This window comes from Musa acuminata, chromosome BXJ2-2 (assembly GCF_036884655.1).
Source record: "Musa acuminata AAA Group cultivar baxijiao chromosome BXJ2-2, Cavendish_Baxijiao_AAA, whole genome shotgun sequence".
NCBI lineage: Eukaryota > Viridiplantae > Streptophyta > Magnoliopsida > Zingiberales > Musaceae > Musa > Musa acuminata.
The window spans coordinates 34,065,903-34,078,382 of NC_088339.1; the positions used below are offsets into that span (position 1 = coordinate 34,065,903).

The 12,480-nt window shown below is 40.6% G+C and overlaps 2 protein-coding genes across 3 annotated transcripts; one reads left to right on the forward strand and one right to left on the reverse strand.

The window, feature by feature from the left end:
* The first annotated feature begins 392 nt into the window (after nt 1-392).
* On the forward strand, nt 393-7,025 carry LOC135606249 (DNA (cytosine-5)-methyltransferase 1-like). Of its 2 annotated transcripts, none has more exons than XM_065097210.1 (21): nt 393-907; nt 1,021-1,049; nt 1,143-1,239; nt 2,555-2,662; nt 2,739-2,876; nt 2,962-3,058; nt 3,155-3,327; nt 3,404-3,469; nt 3,656-3,889; nt 3,988-4,046; nt 4,114-4,180; nt 4,268-4,597; nt 4,662-4,730; nt 4,802-4,888; nt 4,979-5,066; nt 5,627-5,745; nt 5,842-5,946; nt 6,023-6,066; nt 6,142-6,211; nt 6,288-6,391; nt 6,674-7,025. In XM_065097210.1, exons 1-21 carry the CDS (start codon nt 512-514, stop codon nt 6,849-6,851), a joined length of 2,658 nt encoding a protein of 885 aa, XP_064953282.1. In that variant the 5' UTR covers nt 393-511; the 3' UTR covers nt 6,852-7,025. The 2 variants fall into 2 exon arrangements, with proteins under 2 accessions (XP_064953282.1, XP_064953283.1); XM_065097211.1 differs by having other exon boundaries at nt 5,657-5,745.
* A 1,354-nt stretch (nt 7,026-8,379) lies between these two features.
* LOC103976744 (zinc finger protein 8-like) lies at nt 8,380-10,288 on the reverse strand. Its single transcript, XM_009392056.3, has one exon. The coding sequence runs from the start codon at nt 9,434-9,436 to the stop codon at nt 8,603-8,605; it is 834 nt and encodes a 277-aa protein (XP_009390331.2). The 5' UTR covers nt 9,437-10,288; the 3' UTR covers nt 8,380-8,602.
* Between the last annotated feature and the right edge of the window lie 2,192 nt (nt 10,289-12,480).

A 12,480-nucleotide genomic window follows, 5' to 3' on the forward strand; every position in this document is an offset into this window, starting at 1 on the left:
AGGATTAATTTATTTCATTTATGGAATAAATCTCGTTTATACGTTTAAATGTTTGGTAAATAGAGCATGATTTACTATTGTAGTTTTATGTTCTTAAGGTTGGCGATGCTCTAATTAAACATCACCAAGTTTCCATGAGTGAACATATTTTAAATGTTAATGATGTCTTAAATAGAACATAAAAAATGTTTCTATAATTATATCCTTTAATCATTATATTGACCAAAATGTTTCGACGTTCCCAACATCAAAATTCAAATCCACCCGCCGCCCGTTGCGACCCGACCCCACCCCAACTGCTGACAACTCCGCAGTCGGACACCAACGCCTCATTCAAATCCACTTTAACTCCTATAACAATTCCGATTCCCGCTCATTTCTCACCAGCTTCCCTCTTTGGTGTTGAAAAGGCGGCCACTCCCCCCTCGCTCGTCCTCTCGTCTCATCCTCTGCCTTCGCCGAAACCCTACCCCTTTCCGCCACCCAACTCCGATCTCGCCTGATCTGATATATGGCGATGACCACTGCGGCGGAGGAGAGGCGGTCCCGACGGTTGAAGAAAGCGGCCGCGGCGGACGGAAGTGTCGGTGCCGCAGAGCCCTCTGAGTCCGGGAGTAAGAGGAAGAGACGCGCCACCGGGGCTGCTGTCCTGGCGCCGGTCCTGCATCAATCGGCGGAGACGGGGCCCGGGGAGGGCGAAGAAGAGGTATGTTATCGAGCCGAGGATGAGGAGGAGGAGATGGAGAGTAAGGAGGAGTGTGCGGAGAGTCGGAAGCAATCGCCGAAGAAAAGGATGGGGCATAGCAAGAAATCCAAGAACGAAGAGCGGCCGGAGAGCTGCTTTGTTGGGAATCCTATTCCGGAGGCTGAAGCTAAGAAGCTGTGGCCGGAGAGATACCAAAGGAAGGTACGTCGAAGGCGATAAATTGTTTGTTTATACTACCGCACAATAATTGGGTAGACGTTTTACAGTTCTTTTATTGACGATGATCACTAATTTTGTGTTTCTGTGGCTAAAAGCGGGCTTCGTCTAATGGAAGCGCAAAAAGGTGAAAACGTGGAATCAGATAATTGTGATTACTGCATTCTCATTTGCATCTCATTATTTTCATTCAATGTTGCTGCTTACACTCTTAATGCAGGGCGGATGATGAACCACTCTTGAGAGCTAAGTGTCATTACCGCGAGGCCAAGGTGGATGGCGTCTCATACAAACTTGATGATGATGCATATGTCAAAGTGAGTGATGTGATAATTGTTGCTGCGATTCTGTTTGTTTAAACGTTTTTAACTAAATTTATTGTGGTCTGAACGGTCTCATCATGTTCTAGTAAGCTTCTTAAATCTCATGATACATCATTTGGGATTTGTACATCTGTGCGCTTCCTTAAATTTTTGTTTCGTAATAATTGAAGATAAACCATAGGTTAACCCCAGAATTTGTCATCCTATTTTTGTCTTCTATCACATTTATAGATAGTTAAAAATCTGTCTTAATATTCAAATACATGTACTTTGGTAATTGCTATAGTTCTATCTGAGGTTCCACAATGTTGTTGTATGATTGTAGTTAGATCATTCAATTGAAATTCTAGACCTGACAATATGAAATTTTCTGGTGGTTGGAATCGAAAGTGGGAGATGTGGTGATCTACAGAAGAGCCAGTGATGGTCATGACACCTTTGCTCGATCATTTTGGGGAATGAGATGGATGGCACTGTCAAAAGTGGTGATGATCAAGGTGGCAATTGGAAGGATAATTGTTGACACTATGGATGACAACATCTCTCGTTGGTTTTTTAGTATTTGCTGCAGGTGGATACGAAGTTAGGGTTGTGCAGTTTGACAGGTGAAGGTTGAGGATTGTGATGGTGGGAGTGATGAATGCAGGATAGATGGTAATGGTCCGATGGATAGGTGGTTATTATTAGAATTTGATATGGCTGTGTTGAGCAAGAAGTGCAGTGGCAATCGACAAACTTATCCACAATGTTTAGGGCTTGTAATTAGTGTAATAGTTGTAGTTTGGATGGGCTGTGAAAGTGGGTGTCAAGATGGATATTCTGATTGTTTGACTCTATTTATAAGCAATCTGCAATTTGGGTTTTAGGTGTCGAGAAAACTCAATGGTCAATATGCCGTCAAATGAAACCTGTGATTCTGATTGTGGGCTCATGTTTGATTGCAAGTGAAAATAAAATTACTTTGTACTATGGCTGTCCCAGTGGCTAAAACCTAAACCACATTTTGTGACTCTTTAGTTCTGTACTTTCATTGTCATTTTTTATGTTTTCTTTAATCTTTACAATGTACTAATAGATTTGTATTAGTGTTAGAAACACATTTTCAATATTTGTTTGTATTTGACTGAAGTTTAAGGAAGCTTTTCTTTGCATATGTTGGATACATATATTACCCATCCGTTAGCAAAATTATTTGTTTTGGGGTCAGATAATGTAATGTTTGTAACAGGTAGTGTGGTCCAACTTTGCTCTTTTCTAGATATCATTTCTATTTATTTTCTTATGTTGATTGCAAAATGTCTATTTTTAGGCAGCTGAAGGAGAGCTTGACTACATTGGACGTATAGTTGAATTTTTTGAAACAACTGACGGGGAACTATATTTTACTGCTCAGTGGTTTTTTAGAGCAGAAGATACAGTGAGTAATTCTAGTTTTTCTGTTTCATCATAATCTGAAATTGGTCCAAAGCATTGTAGATTCTTTTGGTCTTTAGGTTATGAAGGATCATGCATGTTGTCATGGTGCAAAAGTTGTTCATGATCCTCGAAGAGTTTTCTTGTCAGAGGAGAAAAATGATAATTTGTTGGATTGTATGGTTTCCAAGATAAAAATTGAACGTGTGGATCCAAATGTAAGTTTAAACATTTCCCTACCAATCCTTGTGCCTCTGTAGTGTAGTTTTTGATAGACTTACAGTGTTTATTGTTTTGTGGTAGATCAATTTGGAGGTCAAGAAAAATGGCATTCCTTCTTGTGATCTTTACTACGACATGTCATACTCTTTGGCATATTCAACTTTTGCAAATTTACCAGGTGATAATGTAGTTTTCTCAACATATAAGTATTTTTCTATGTTCATAGTTCCATTAATCATAATTTGTTGCTAACTATATGTCATAATACCACTAGAAAATGATAGGGCCGCGAGTGGATCATCATCCACTATGTCATCATCAGATCCTGATTCTCCATCTTTTAGGGAGAAAAATGTGGTTACATTGCTTGACCTGTATTCTGGATGTGGTGCAATGTCCACTGGTCTATGCTTGGGTGCGAATTTGTCTGGCATAAATCTCCAAACGGTGAGTCAAACTTGATAAATTATACTTGACTGGCATCTAATGCAAATTCATGTTTAATTTTGCTTTCATGTTGCAGCGTTGGGCTGTTGATTTGAATCAGTATGCTTGCCAGAGCTTAAAGTTGAACCATCCTAACACTGAGGTATTCATGGTCTGCCATTTTATTTCAAGACATTGTTTGGACAGATGCATAGCCAGCTTCCATCTGGATTGAGAATAATTTATTTCATGTTTCTACATAAAATAATTACGCTATAATTTTCATGACATGCATTTCTCGTGTGGTTGTGCAAGGTAATTGTTCCTAGCTAACACTAACATGTTGTAGGTGAGGAATGAGAAGGCTGAAGATTTTTTGGCTCTTTTGATTGAGTGGGAAAAATTGTGTGAAAAATATCATGTTATTGGAAATCAAGTTAAAGAGGAAATTGATTCTAATGGTTTGGATGGTGAGGAGCTTAATGATCCCAAGGTGCCAAATGATGAATTTGAAGTTGATAAGTTAGTTGGAATTTGCTATGGTGATCCCAGTGACATTGGTAAAATTGGATTGAAGTTTAAGGTAACACAAAGTTGACAATTTTTGAATCTTATTTGAAATTTGGATGACAATTTATATATTCTTGTTTGAGAACAATGTCAATATCTTCTTTCTTTTAGGTTCGTTGGAAGGGATATGGCCCTAGTGACGATACTTGGGAGCCTGTAGAAGGATTAAGGTACTAATTTAACTTAAGAGATTTTTGGACTTTCTTGCCCATATCTAATTGTGTATTAATATACCAGCAAATGCGAAGAGAGAATCAAGGATTTTGTGAAGAATGGCTACAGCAAGGGCATTTTGCCATTACCAGTAGGTTTTTTATTTTTCTTTCTTTCTATGAGGCTTTGGATATGGTCAGAATATAGTCTCCATTATTTTTCTTTCTGTTCCTACTAGGGTCAAGCTGATGTGGTTTGTGGTGGACCTCCATGCCAAGGGATAAGTGGATTTAACCGATTTAGAAACAAAAATGCTCCATTGGAGGACCCAAAAAATCAACAGATGGTTGTTTTTATGGATATTGTTGAGTTTCTCAAACCAAAATATGTCCTTATGGAGAATGTTGTTGACATATTAAAGTTTGCACAAGGCTTTATGGGAAGATATGCTTTGAGTAGGCTTGTTGCCATGAATTATCAAGCAAGGCTTGGTATGATGGTTGCTGGATGTTATGGCCTTCCTCAATTTCGGATGCGGGTGTTTCTTTGGGGTGCTTGTCCAACTAAGGTTTGTTTTTTCTTGTCTCAGCTCTATCATGTCATTTAAATAACACATGAGCACTTGGCTGTAGATGTTGCCCCAATTTCCATTACCGACCCATGATGTGATTGTTCGCGGGGGAGCTCCTAACGAATTTGAGGTATGTCTCAGAAAACAACTTATCTCCATACTCTTATGTCGGATCTTACTGATATCTTATTTTTCTTGTAGCAAAATATCGTTGCATATAATGAAAATGAACACCCTGAACTTGAAAGAGCTTTACAATTGGAGGATGCTTTGTCTGATCTTCCACCGGTAAATATTTATTATTTTGATTAGTTTATCAGTTTAATACATATTTAGTTTGTATGTAACTAATTTATCTTTTTTATTATTGACATCAAGGTTACGAATTACGAAGATAGGGATGAGATTCCCTATGGTAAAGCAGCAAAAACAGAATTTCAACAGTTTATTCGTCTCCCCAGAAGTGGTAGGTTGCAATTACTTGTAATTGAAAATAAATAATAAGAAATGGTATAATACTAATCAAATAGTTATTTTTAGATTTCAGGTGGTATTGGAATAAGGATAATATGAGTGACTTTTACAACTTGGATAAAGATTTTTCATACATGTTGTGTTAAAAAAAACCTCATTTTGTTTTGTTGGAAGAACTAAACAGAAATAGTTTGCTCAATACCTAGAAAAGAAAGGTTAAATAGTTTCTTTTGCACATTTTTTCTTGAATTCTCTTTTGTTATTTCTCAACTTAACTTTTCAGAAAGAGATTACATTTGTTTTTCATGGTTTCCAAACTCAAGAAAAGCAAAATAATAGTTTTTATCTATGTATATGTGGCAAATAATAGGAATTAGCAGCAAAACTTGACAAAAGTACAAAGGAGAGCCAATTTTACTATTAGTCACAAAAAAATATCGGAAAACCAAAAAATTTTGTTGACTATTATTATTAGTTTTCGATTGCACTTTTTATTGAAATAGCTTTATTGGCTTTGCACAACTAATGAAATTTACTTTATTGTTTATGTAGCGCTAATGAATTATAGCCCTCGTGTCAAAGCAACAGATATGCATCAACTTTTTGATCACAACCCGTTGCAATTAAATGATGATGATTATCAACGGGTTTGCCAAATACCAAAGAGGAAGGTTTGCCCAATATTATCTAAATTTTTGGATATGTGGTTGTTTATCATCGGAGAGCATACGATAATAACCACTTTTGTCTCAAAAAATTAAATGTAGGGTGCAAATTTCAGGGATTTGCCTGGTGTTGTGGTTGGTCCCGATAATATCGTCGAGTGGGATCCAAATGTCGAAAGAGTTATATTGCCATCTGGGAAACCTTTGGTAATCTCTAATATGGATTTGAACTGTCAGTTTGCTTCATAATTTCTGCCGAAAATAATATGAATCCTTGCTGCAGGTTCCCGACTATGCTATGTCTTTTATTAAAGGAAAATCTTTGAAGTACGTTGTCACCCAATTTACTCTACTACATATCAGTATTTAGTTCCACTCAATTTAACGTTGGATTTATTACAGGCCTTTTGGACGATTGTGGTGGGATGAAACAGTTCCTACAGTCGTAACCAGGGCTGAGCCTCACAACCAGGTACCCGTTCTTGCATAACTGGGAACATTTTTTGTTTAATGCTTTAAAGTTATTGTAATAGTAGTCATGCTGTTAGGTGATTCTGCACCCAGAGCAAGATAGAGTGCTCTCAGTTCGAGAGAATGCCAGACTTCAAGGATTTCCAGACTTTTACAAACTTCAAGGGCCTGTAAAAGAACGGTAAATCTTCTTTTGTTTCCTTTTTTGCATTATTAATTTTTATCGGCATATTCTGTCTGTCCATACAGGTTGACATTTATCATAATACTTGCTATAGTTTCTTTCTGCATATTGTAATGACATTTTCTTTAGTAAATTGGGAAAGAGCAAACCACAAGTATTTTTTTTTTTTTAATTTTAATTCTTATCTTGGATTATTAAAACAGTAAAAGTACGCATATATCAAAATCTGTCTCAATAATGTTGGTGACAAACATGAAATTTGAGCGTTTGCCTGCTTAGGTACATTCAAGTGGGAAACGCTGTTGCTGTACCAGTTGCTCGAGCATTGGGTTATGCTCTGTGCCAGGCATTGAAGGGTCAATGTAGCGCTGAACCTTTGTTCGTTCTCCCCAGAAAGTTTCCCGCAATAGACCGCGGATCCTCTTCCACACCCAAGGAACCTACAGATGGCGTGTAGGGGTTCCATATCGGCGTCTTACACAGACAAATTATGCTGTTGTCTTCTGATTGTGGGGATAAAAAGCTTGTCCCTCTTGAACTTGTTGTCTTTTATCTTCTTACTGTGTAATGTTGTTTGTATTACAGTGGATTAACCATTTTGATCGATCTCTTTCGTGTGGATCAGAGGAAACATCGGATGCTTTAGCTTTCTTGTACCAATACGACATCAATTTTTAAAAATCAATTTCTGAAAAAAATTGTTTTTTAAAATATTGTGCTGAGAGTCTCTATTTAAAATTTTTTGAAATAGTTACCATTGTTGCCGATCACTTCGTTGTTTGTTAACTTCGTCGGCTGCCTTGAATTGTTATTTGTAACTTTTGGTATCGTCGTTTGTAGATTTTGATCGTTTTTCTGGCTTTCGTTGTCATTGTTAAGGACTCACTTCTCTCTTCGTTTATAGTTCTTATCATTACTCGTAAGTCTTTCTTGTATTATTGATCACAGGCAAGAAAGTAGAGGGAGTGATCGCTTGCTTTCGTCGTCGGCCATAGGGGAGAAAGGAGGCCGACTAATAAAAGAGTAAGTAAATTAGTATTTTCGCATATCTATATACTGTTTAGATGTTTTACAAAAAATTTCAAAAAGTATAATTTTTATTTTAGATGCACTCAAAATTTAGATTGTTTTATTGGCCGTCAAATCTTATATTAATATGTTAGTTTCCCATTATTTAAAAAATCAGTATGATTAGTATCCTCTGCATCCTTATACTAATCAGTATGATTAGTATAAGTCAGTGCTCGCTATTTGTCAATCAGGTGCCGAAAACACATATTTTTATTGGCTCCATTTATGAGATTATTGCTGCAAATTATATGATTTTAAATGCAATCAAATAATTTTCAGAAAACATGAATGGTAGATCGTGTGATAATGGCACCTGTTTCATTCTCTTGATATGTGAGATAGAAATATAATAATTATGTTGATATTTGTGAGTCCGAAAATGGTAATATAATGCTCGAGAGACATATTGCATCGGAAATGCTGACGCTGCCTCATGTAGTATTAACATTTTAATATTTATGAGATACTAATATAATTTTTAAAAAAATTAAATATCTTATAACATTATCGAATATTATAAAATTACTAAAATAATTTAGTAAGAAATAAACATGATATATATATATATATATTTCTATAAGATAAAATTTATTTATTTATATGGATATATTTTTATTTATTCTATATTTGGGCTGTACAATTTTTTTTATAAGATTACATGTATACATTCACTTATTAATTTTTATTAATTTAAATAATATATATAATTTTGAATAAATATAAAAAAATCAGAAGGATAAATTTGTCATCAAAAAATTAATTGGCTTTTAAAAATATGATTTTACCGAACAATAATTAAGTCAATCCATATATAAAATATAAAATATATCTATTATTTAGTAAACATTATTCATAGAATTCTATCACTGTACTGTACGTACATTCAAATCCTGTCTCCTACTACTGCATGCCCAGAATGTAAAGATGTTCCCAAAGTGTTATTTTGATCACAGTACAGACAAGGGAACTACCAAACGATAGCTCCTCTTGATGCAAGCGTACGACCAAACGGAAGAAATCATCTCCTGCTGACCAAAAAACAAAAAAAATGCATTGTTTCTGATCCCTACAACACAACAACATAGGTGGAAGCAAAAGAAGTATGGAGTCTCATTCAAGATCTCTCAACAATGCCGATCACAGGTGCAAATCCAGACTCACGTTCTCCTTCGCACTGGGCATCAATTGGTGAGCAAATTGGTCTTTCGGCGACGCAGGAGGAGTTCCATGAGCATTACCATCCGAGCCGACACCTCCTCCAACTCCTATTAATCGTGGCTCGTTATCTCCTCTGAACATGGGGGAGGGCATGCGAGAGTCCCCATGGATCGCCCCTATCCTCGCTCCTCCGCCATGCATAACTCCGGGGACTCTCCAGATCCCTGGCAATGGGCTGCCATCGATGGGTTGAGACAGCGAACCAAGCCCGCCGTGGAAAAAGGCACCGAAGCTGCCATTAAGAGTGTCGGTAGCGTGCCATGAAGGGTAGTGCGGAGCCGAAGAGGGCTCGACGGCGAAGCGGGCTGCAGAGGACGACGGTGGACCAAGACAGTGGTGGTAATTGAAGAGGCCGTGGACGTGGTGGGCGTAGATGGCCGCCTGGTTGTGCTGGGCTGCGGCCATGGCGGCGGACTGGAGATACGCCCGCTTCGCGTGCTGGCGCTCGCGCTTGTGCGCGTTCTGGTGCCCGCCGAGCGCTTGCGACGTCGGGAAATGGCGACAGCAGTAGTGGCACTCGAACCTCCGTCCACTCCCGCTGCCTCCGTTGACGGTGGTGGTAGCGGCGCTACTCGTGATGGCGGTGTTGTCCTTGGAGGCGTCGTCTTCCACGACGTTGGGGTGGTGTGGGACTTCGATGCCGAACAGGCGGATGCCGGAAGTGGTGGTGGAGGGCTTGGGGGCCGGGCGGATGAACGGGAGCTGGGAGAACGAGTCAACGCTCATCAAGTCGCGTGCCTCGTGCTCGGTCATCGTCGCCGCTGCTGTGTAGAATGTTGAACCAACTTTTCTTCTTCTTTTTCTTCTTCTTCTTCTGTCTGCCCTCTATTGGTTTTGGTTTCTAGGAAAGGAGAGAGAGAGAGAGAGAGAGAGAGGTGTAAAGGCTTAAGGACTCAATAAAGACTTAGGTAAGAATCAATTCTCTCTCTCTCTCCCTCTCCCTCTCTCACTATGAGTTCGTTGGACGTTAAGGAAGAGCAGGAGAAGAAAGAGTCAGCGGAAAGGACATAATCTCTCTTTCAGGAATGCTTTTGGAAGTGAAGAAGACTTGCAGGTTTCGGAGTAAGAGCAGATAGAGGAGAGGAAGAGAGAGGGGGGGGGGGGGGTACGGAGGAGCTGTTTCTCCCTAGTCCTAGTCCCTTTGGTGGTCGGAAACTCATCTGCTACTGATGCAGTGATGCACACCTCTTCATAGCTGATGATGGGGGGTGGTGTGAGGTGTCCTTTGCTAGTGATGGAGAGGAAGAGGGTGGACGAATGGAGCAGAACCCATCCCTGTTGACAAGAGGACCTGACAGCAGATGTTTGCTGATGCTACTGAGGGGTGGCTTTTGGCTTGTCAACTAACAACCAAGTACCAGTCCTCCATGAACACCATCACCTCACCTTATACTCTCTACCAATCTGCTCTTCCTCTCAACACATACGCCAATGGCCAATCTCTTCCCACTTTGCACCTCCCTCTACCTTGCATGTGTAAATCAACATGGAGGATAGGTTATGGTGACCAGCTCTAATGGTGGGTCTCTCTCTCTCTCTCTCTCTCTCTCTCTCTGTGCCTGAGTATGGCATACTCCACTGAGAGCTGGCAGCTGTGGAGGCTCTTCATAGCTGTTGCTCCTTTGTATCTTGCAGACTGGTGCTGCAGAGTTGAGAATGGAAGTGGTCCCGAAGGTGCACAGTATCTGGTCATTAACTCTGTGTTCATGGAATTCTCTTAAACTTTTTAGTACCTTTTACTTGAGCTGCTTAAAAGGACATTTGCTCCCTGTTACATTATACTTCCCCTTCTGAAATGTGCCTTTCATGCTTGGTTATGTTTACTCAGCCTGCATTCTAACAAAGTAAACAGATTAAAATCCTTTGTCTGCTATGGGACCTCCTTGTCGTTTTCAAGCACAGGACCAGCGTTGGCCTTGTCCAGACTAGTCTCTGCTTGTAGATTACTCCAAGGATTCCTCACATCGCATGAGCCAGAAGAAGCCAAAATGCCATGGGGCAAGGTTGATGTGAGTTTTGTGTGCATGAGGAGGATGCTTCCTTCCCCTTTCAGATTGCATAGTAGTTTTAGACACACAGCTATTCAGACATGTAGGGTTTGGCAGAGGTGACCAGATGTAGGAATTCCTTATGATGATCATGACATGGGACCTCTCTCACATAAATGGAACAAAACATTGGTAAATTCTCTTATCTCTCTAGTTTGGGAGCAGTGGAGGTTGCTTTATATATGCATGCCTGTCCCATAGTGTAATTATTCCTTCTCTTCTACTCTCATCCACTGCCATGGCCTTGTGAGATGGACATGACCCTGAAACCCTCAGCTCATTGCAATCCACACTTGCTCCTTTAGGGGACCTCTTGCAAAGAGAAAGTACTTCCATGTCTCTCAAAGACCACCACATGAGAATGACCCTATAACTCACATCCTAAGTGATGACTTAATAACGGAAAGCAGTAGCCGGTCTTGGTTCCTGCAAGCTGGTTCTCCCCTAATCCCACGCCATGTTTGGACCTGTTAAGGCGTGACTCTGGGATGGATTGGGGGACCAGGCATCTCGGCGCAGCTTGTGCTGGCCATGGCCTCACTGCCATCGGTAAGCTTCTGTAGCTTTTAGCAGGGTTTCTGCCATGGTCGAGAGCCTTTGCCGGCTCCGCCATGGCTTGGGATGCGAATACGACGCGCACTTCGATCACCTCCTGCTATTTGCCTCCTTTGACGGACGAGAGATGTACTTGCTTTGTTCCCCTCGCTATAATGGCAGACACAGCATGGCTTTCTTTTCCTTAAAGGATAGCAGTGCTTCGTAAGCCATGGCTAGCTCTCAGGTCATCCCCAATTACACACCACTATCGTCTCTTCTTCTTAGCTTAGAACTAAGAGATCAACATGGGGCAGTTCGAGAACAATCCTTCTCCACTGCAGAAACTTGATCCATCCGAAGCCAATCACGACGTGCCGGATATGGTGGACACTGACATTCGGATCAATTATTGAACTCACACCTCGAAGGAGAAGGGGATATATGTCTTGTGCATGTCGATGCCGAGAGGAGGAGGAGGAGGAGGAGGAGGGGGGGATTGGGACTGCTCTTGAAGACTTTTGGTGGTCTCCTCGAGGCATGAAGTGATGGTGCTGTCGGAGGAAGGATTAAATCTCAGGACCACCAGCAGGGAGGAGTGTTGTGGGGATCTCAAAGCTGAAGTCATCTTAAAAGGAGCTGCGATGTCTTCTTAGAGGAGCCAAGAAAGAAAAAGATGGGATGTGGGGGTGGGTGCCCCTTTTCACATGTGCCATGAATGCCCATGAAGGTGGTGGGGACTTGTCTCAGACCTTGAATCGATGCTGTGCTGTGTCCTCCTCTTTTCCATTGATTTTGGTGGATCGAACTGCCCCTCTCATGTGTGTTTATATATCCTCGACCTTTCCAAGTTGGATGAGAAGCGGAATGCATGATTGACTTCCATCTAGCTTTCACGATCAGAAGCAAAGCGTCGGATGAGGCAGACACAAGCTGCGTGCCCTACAGAACTCGAATGAGAGCGTAAACCCTATGTTGCTTGGCTATCTCCAGCACACGCATGCGCTGTTCATAATTAATACGAAGATAATCACATCAAATGCCTACTGCGGATTACATTTGCGTGCTTCTCCGTGAATCCGAAGCGGCTAGCAGATTGCATGCATGCAGCTCCAACAGAGCAGCCTGTGACTCGCAATATGTCTTGCGGCTGTTCTGAGGTAGCCGTCGAGGTCTCCCCCACACCGTGAGGAATGTAGTGACAAGTCCCCTCCT

What these genes read in the sequence shown, in the direction of transcription:
- LOC135606249 (XM_065097210.1), top strand. Translation starts at nt 512, where the DNA reads ATGGCGATGACCACTGCGGCGGAGGAGAGGCGGTCCCGACGGTTGAAG. An exon ending in TATTCGTCTCCCCAGAAGTG is followed by an intron (nt 5,067 to 5,626) that starts GTAGGTTGCAAT and finishes TTGTTTATGTAG; the next exon opens with CGCTAATGAATTATAGCCCT. An exon ending in TGCCATCTGGGAAACCTTTG is followed by an intron (nt 5,947 to 6,022) that starts GTAATCTCTAAT and finishes TCCTTGCTGCAG; the next exon opens with GTTCCCGACTATGCTATGTC.
- LOC103976744 (XM_009392056.3), bottom strand. Translation starts at nt 9,436, where the DNA reads ATGACCGAGCACGAGGCACGCGACTTGATGAGCGTTGACTCGTTCTCC.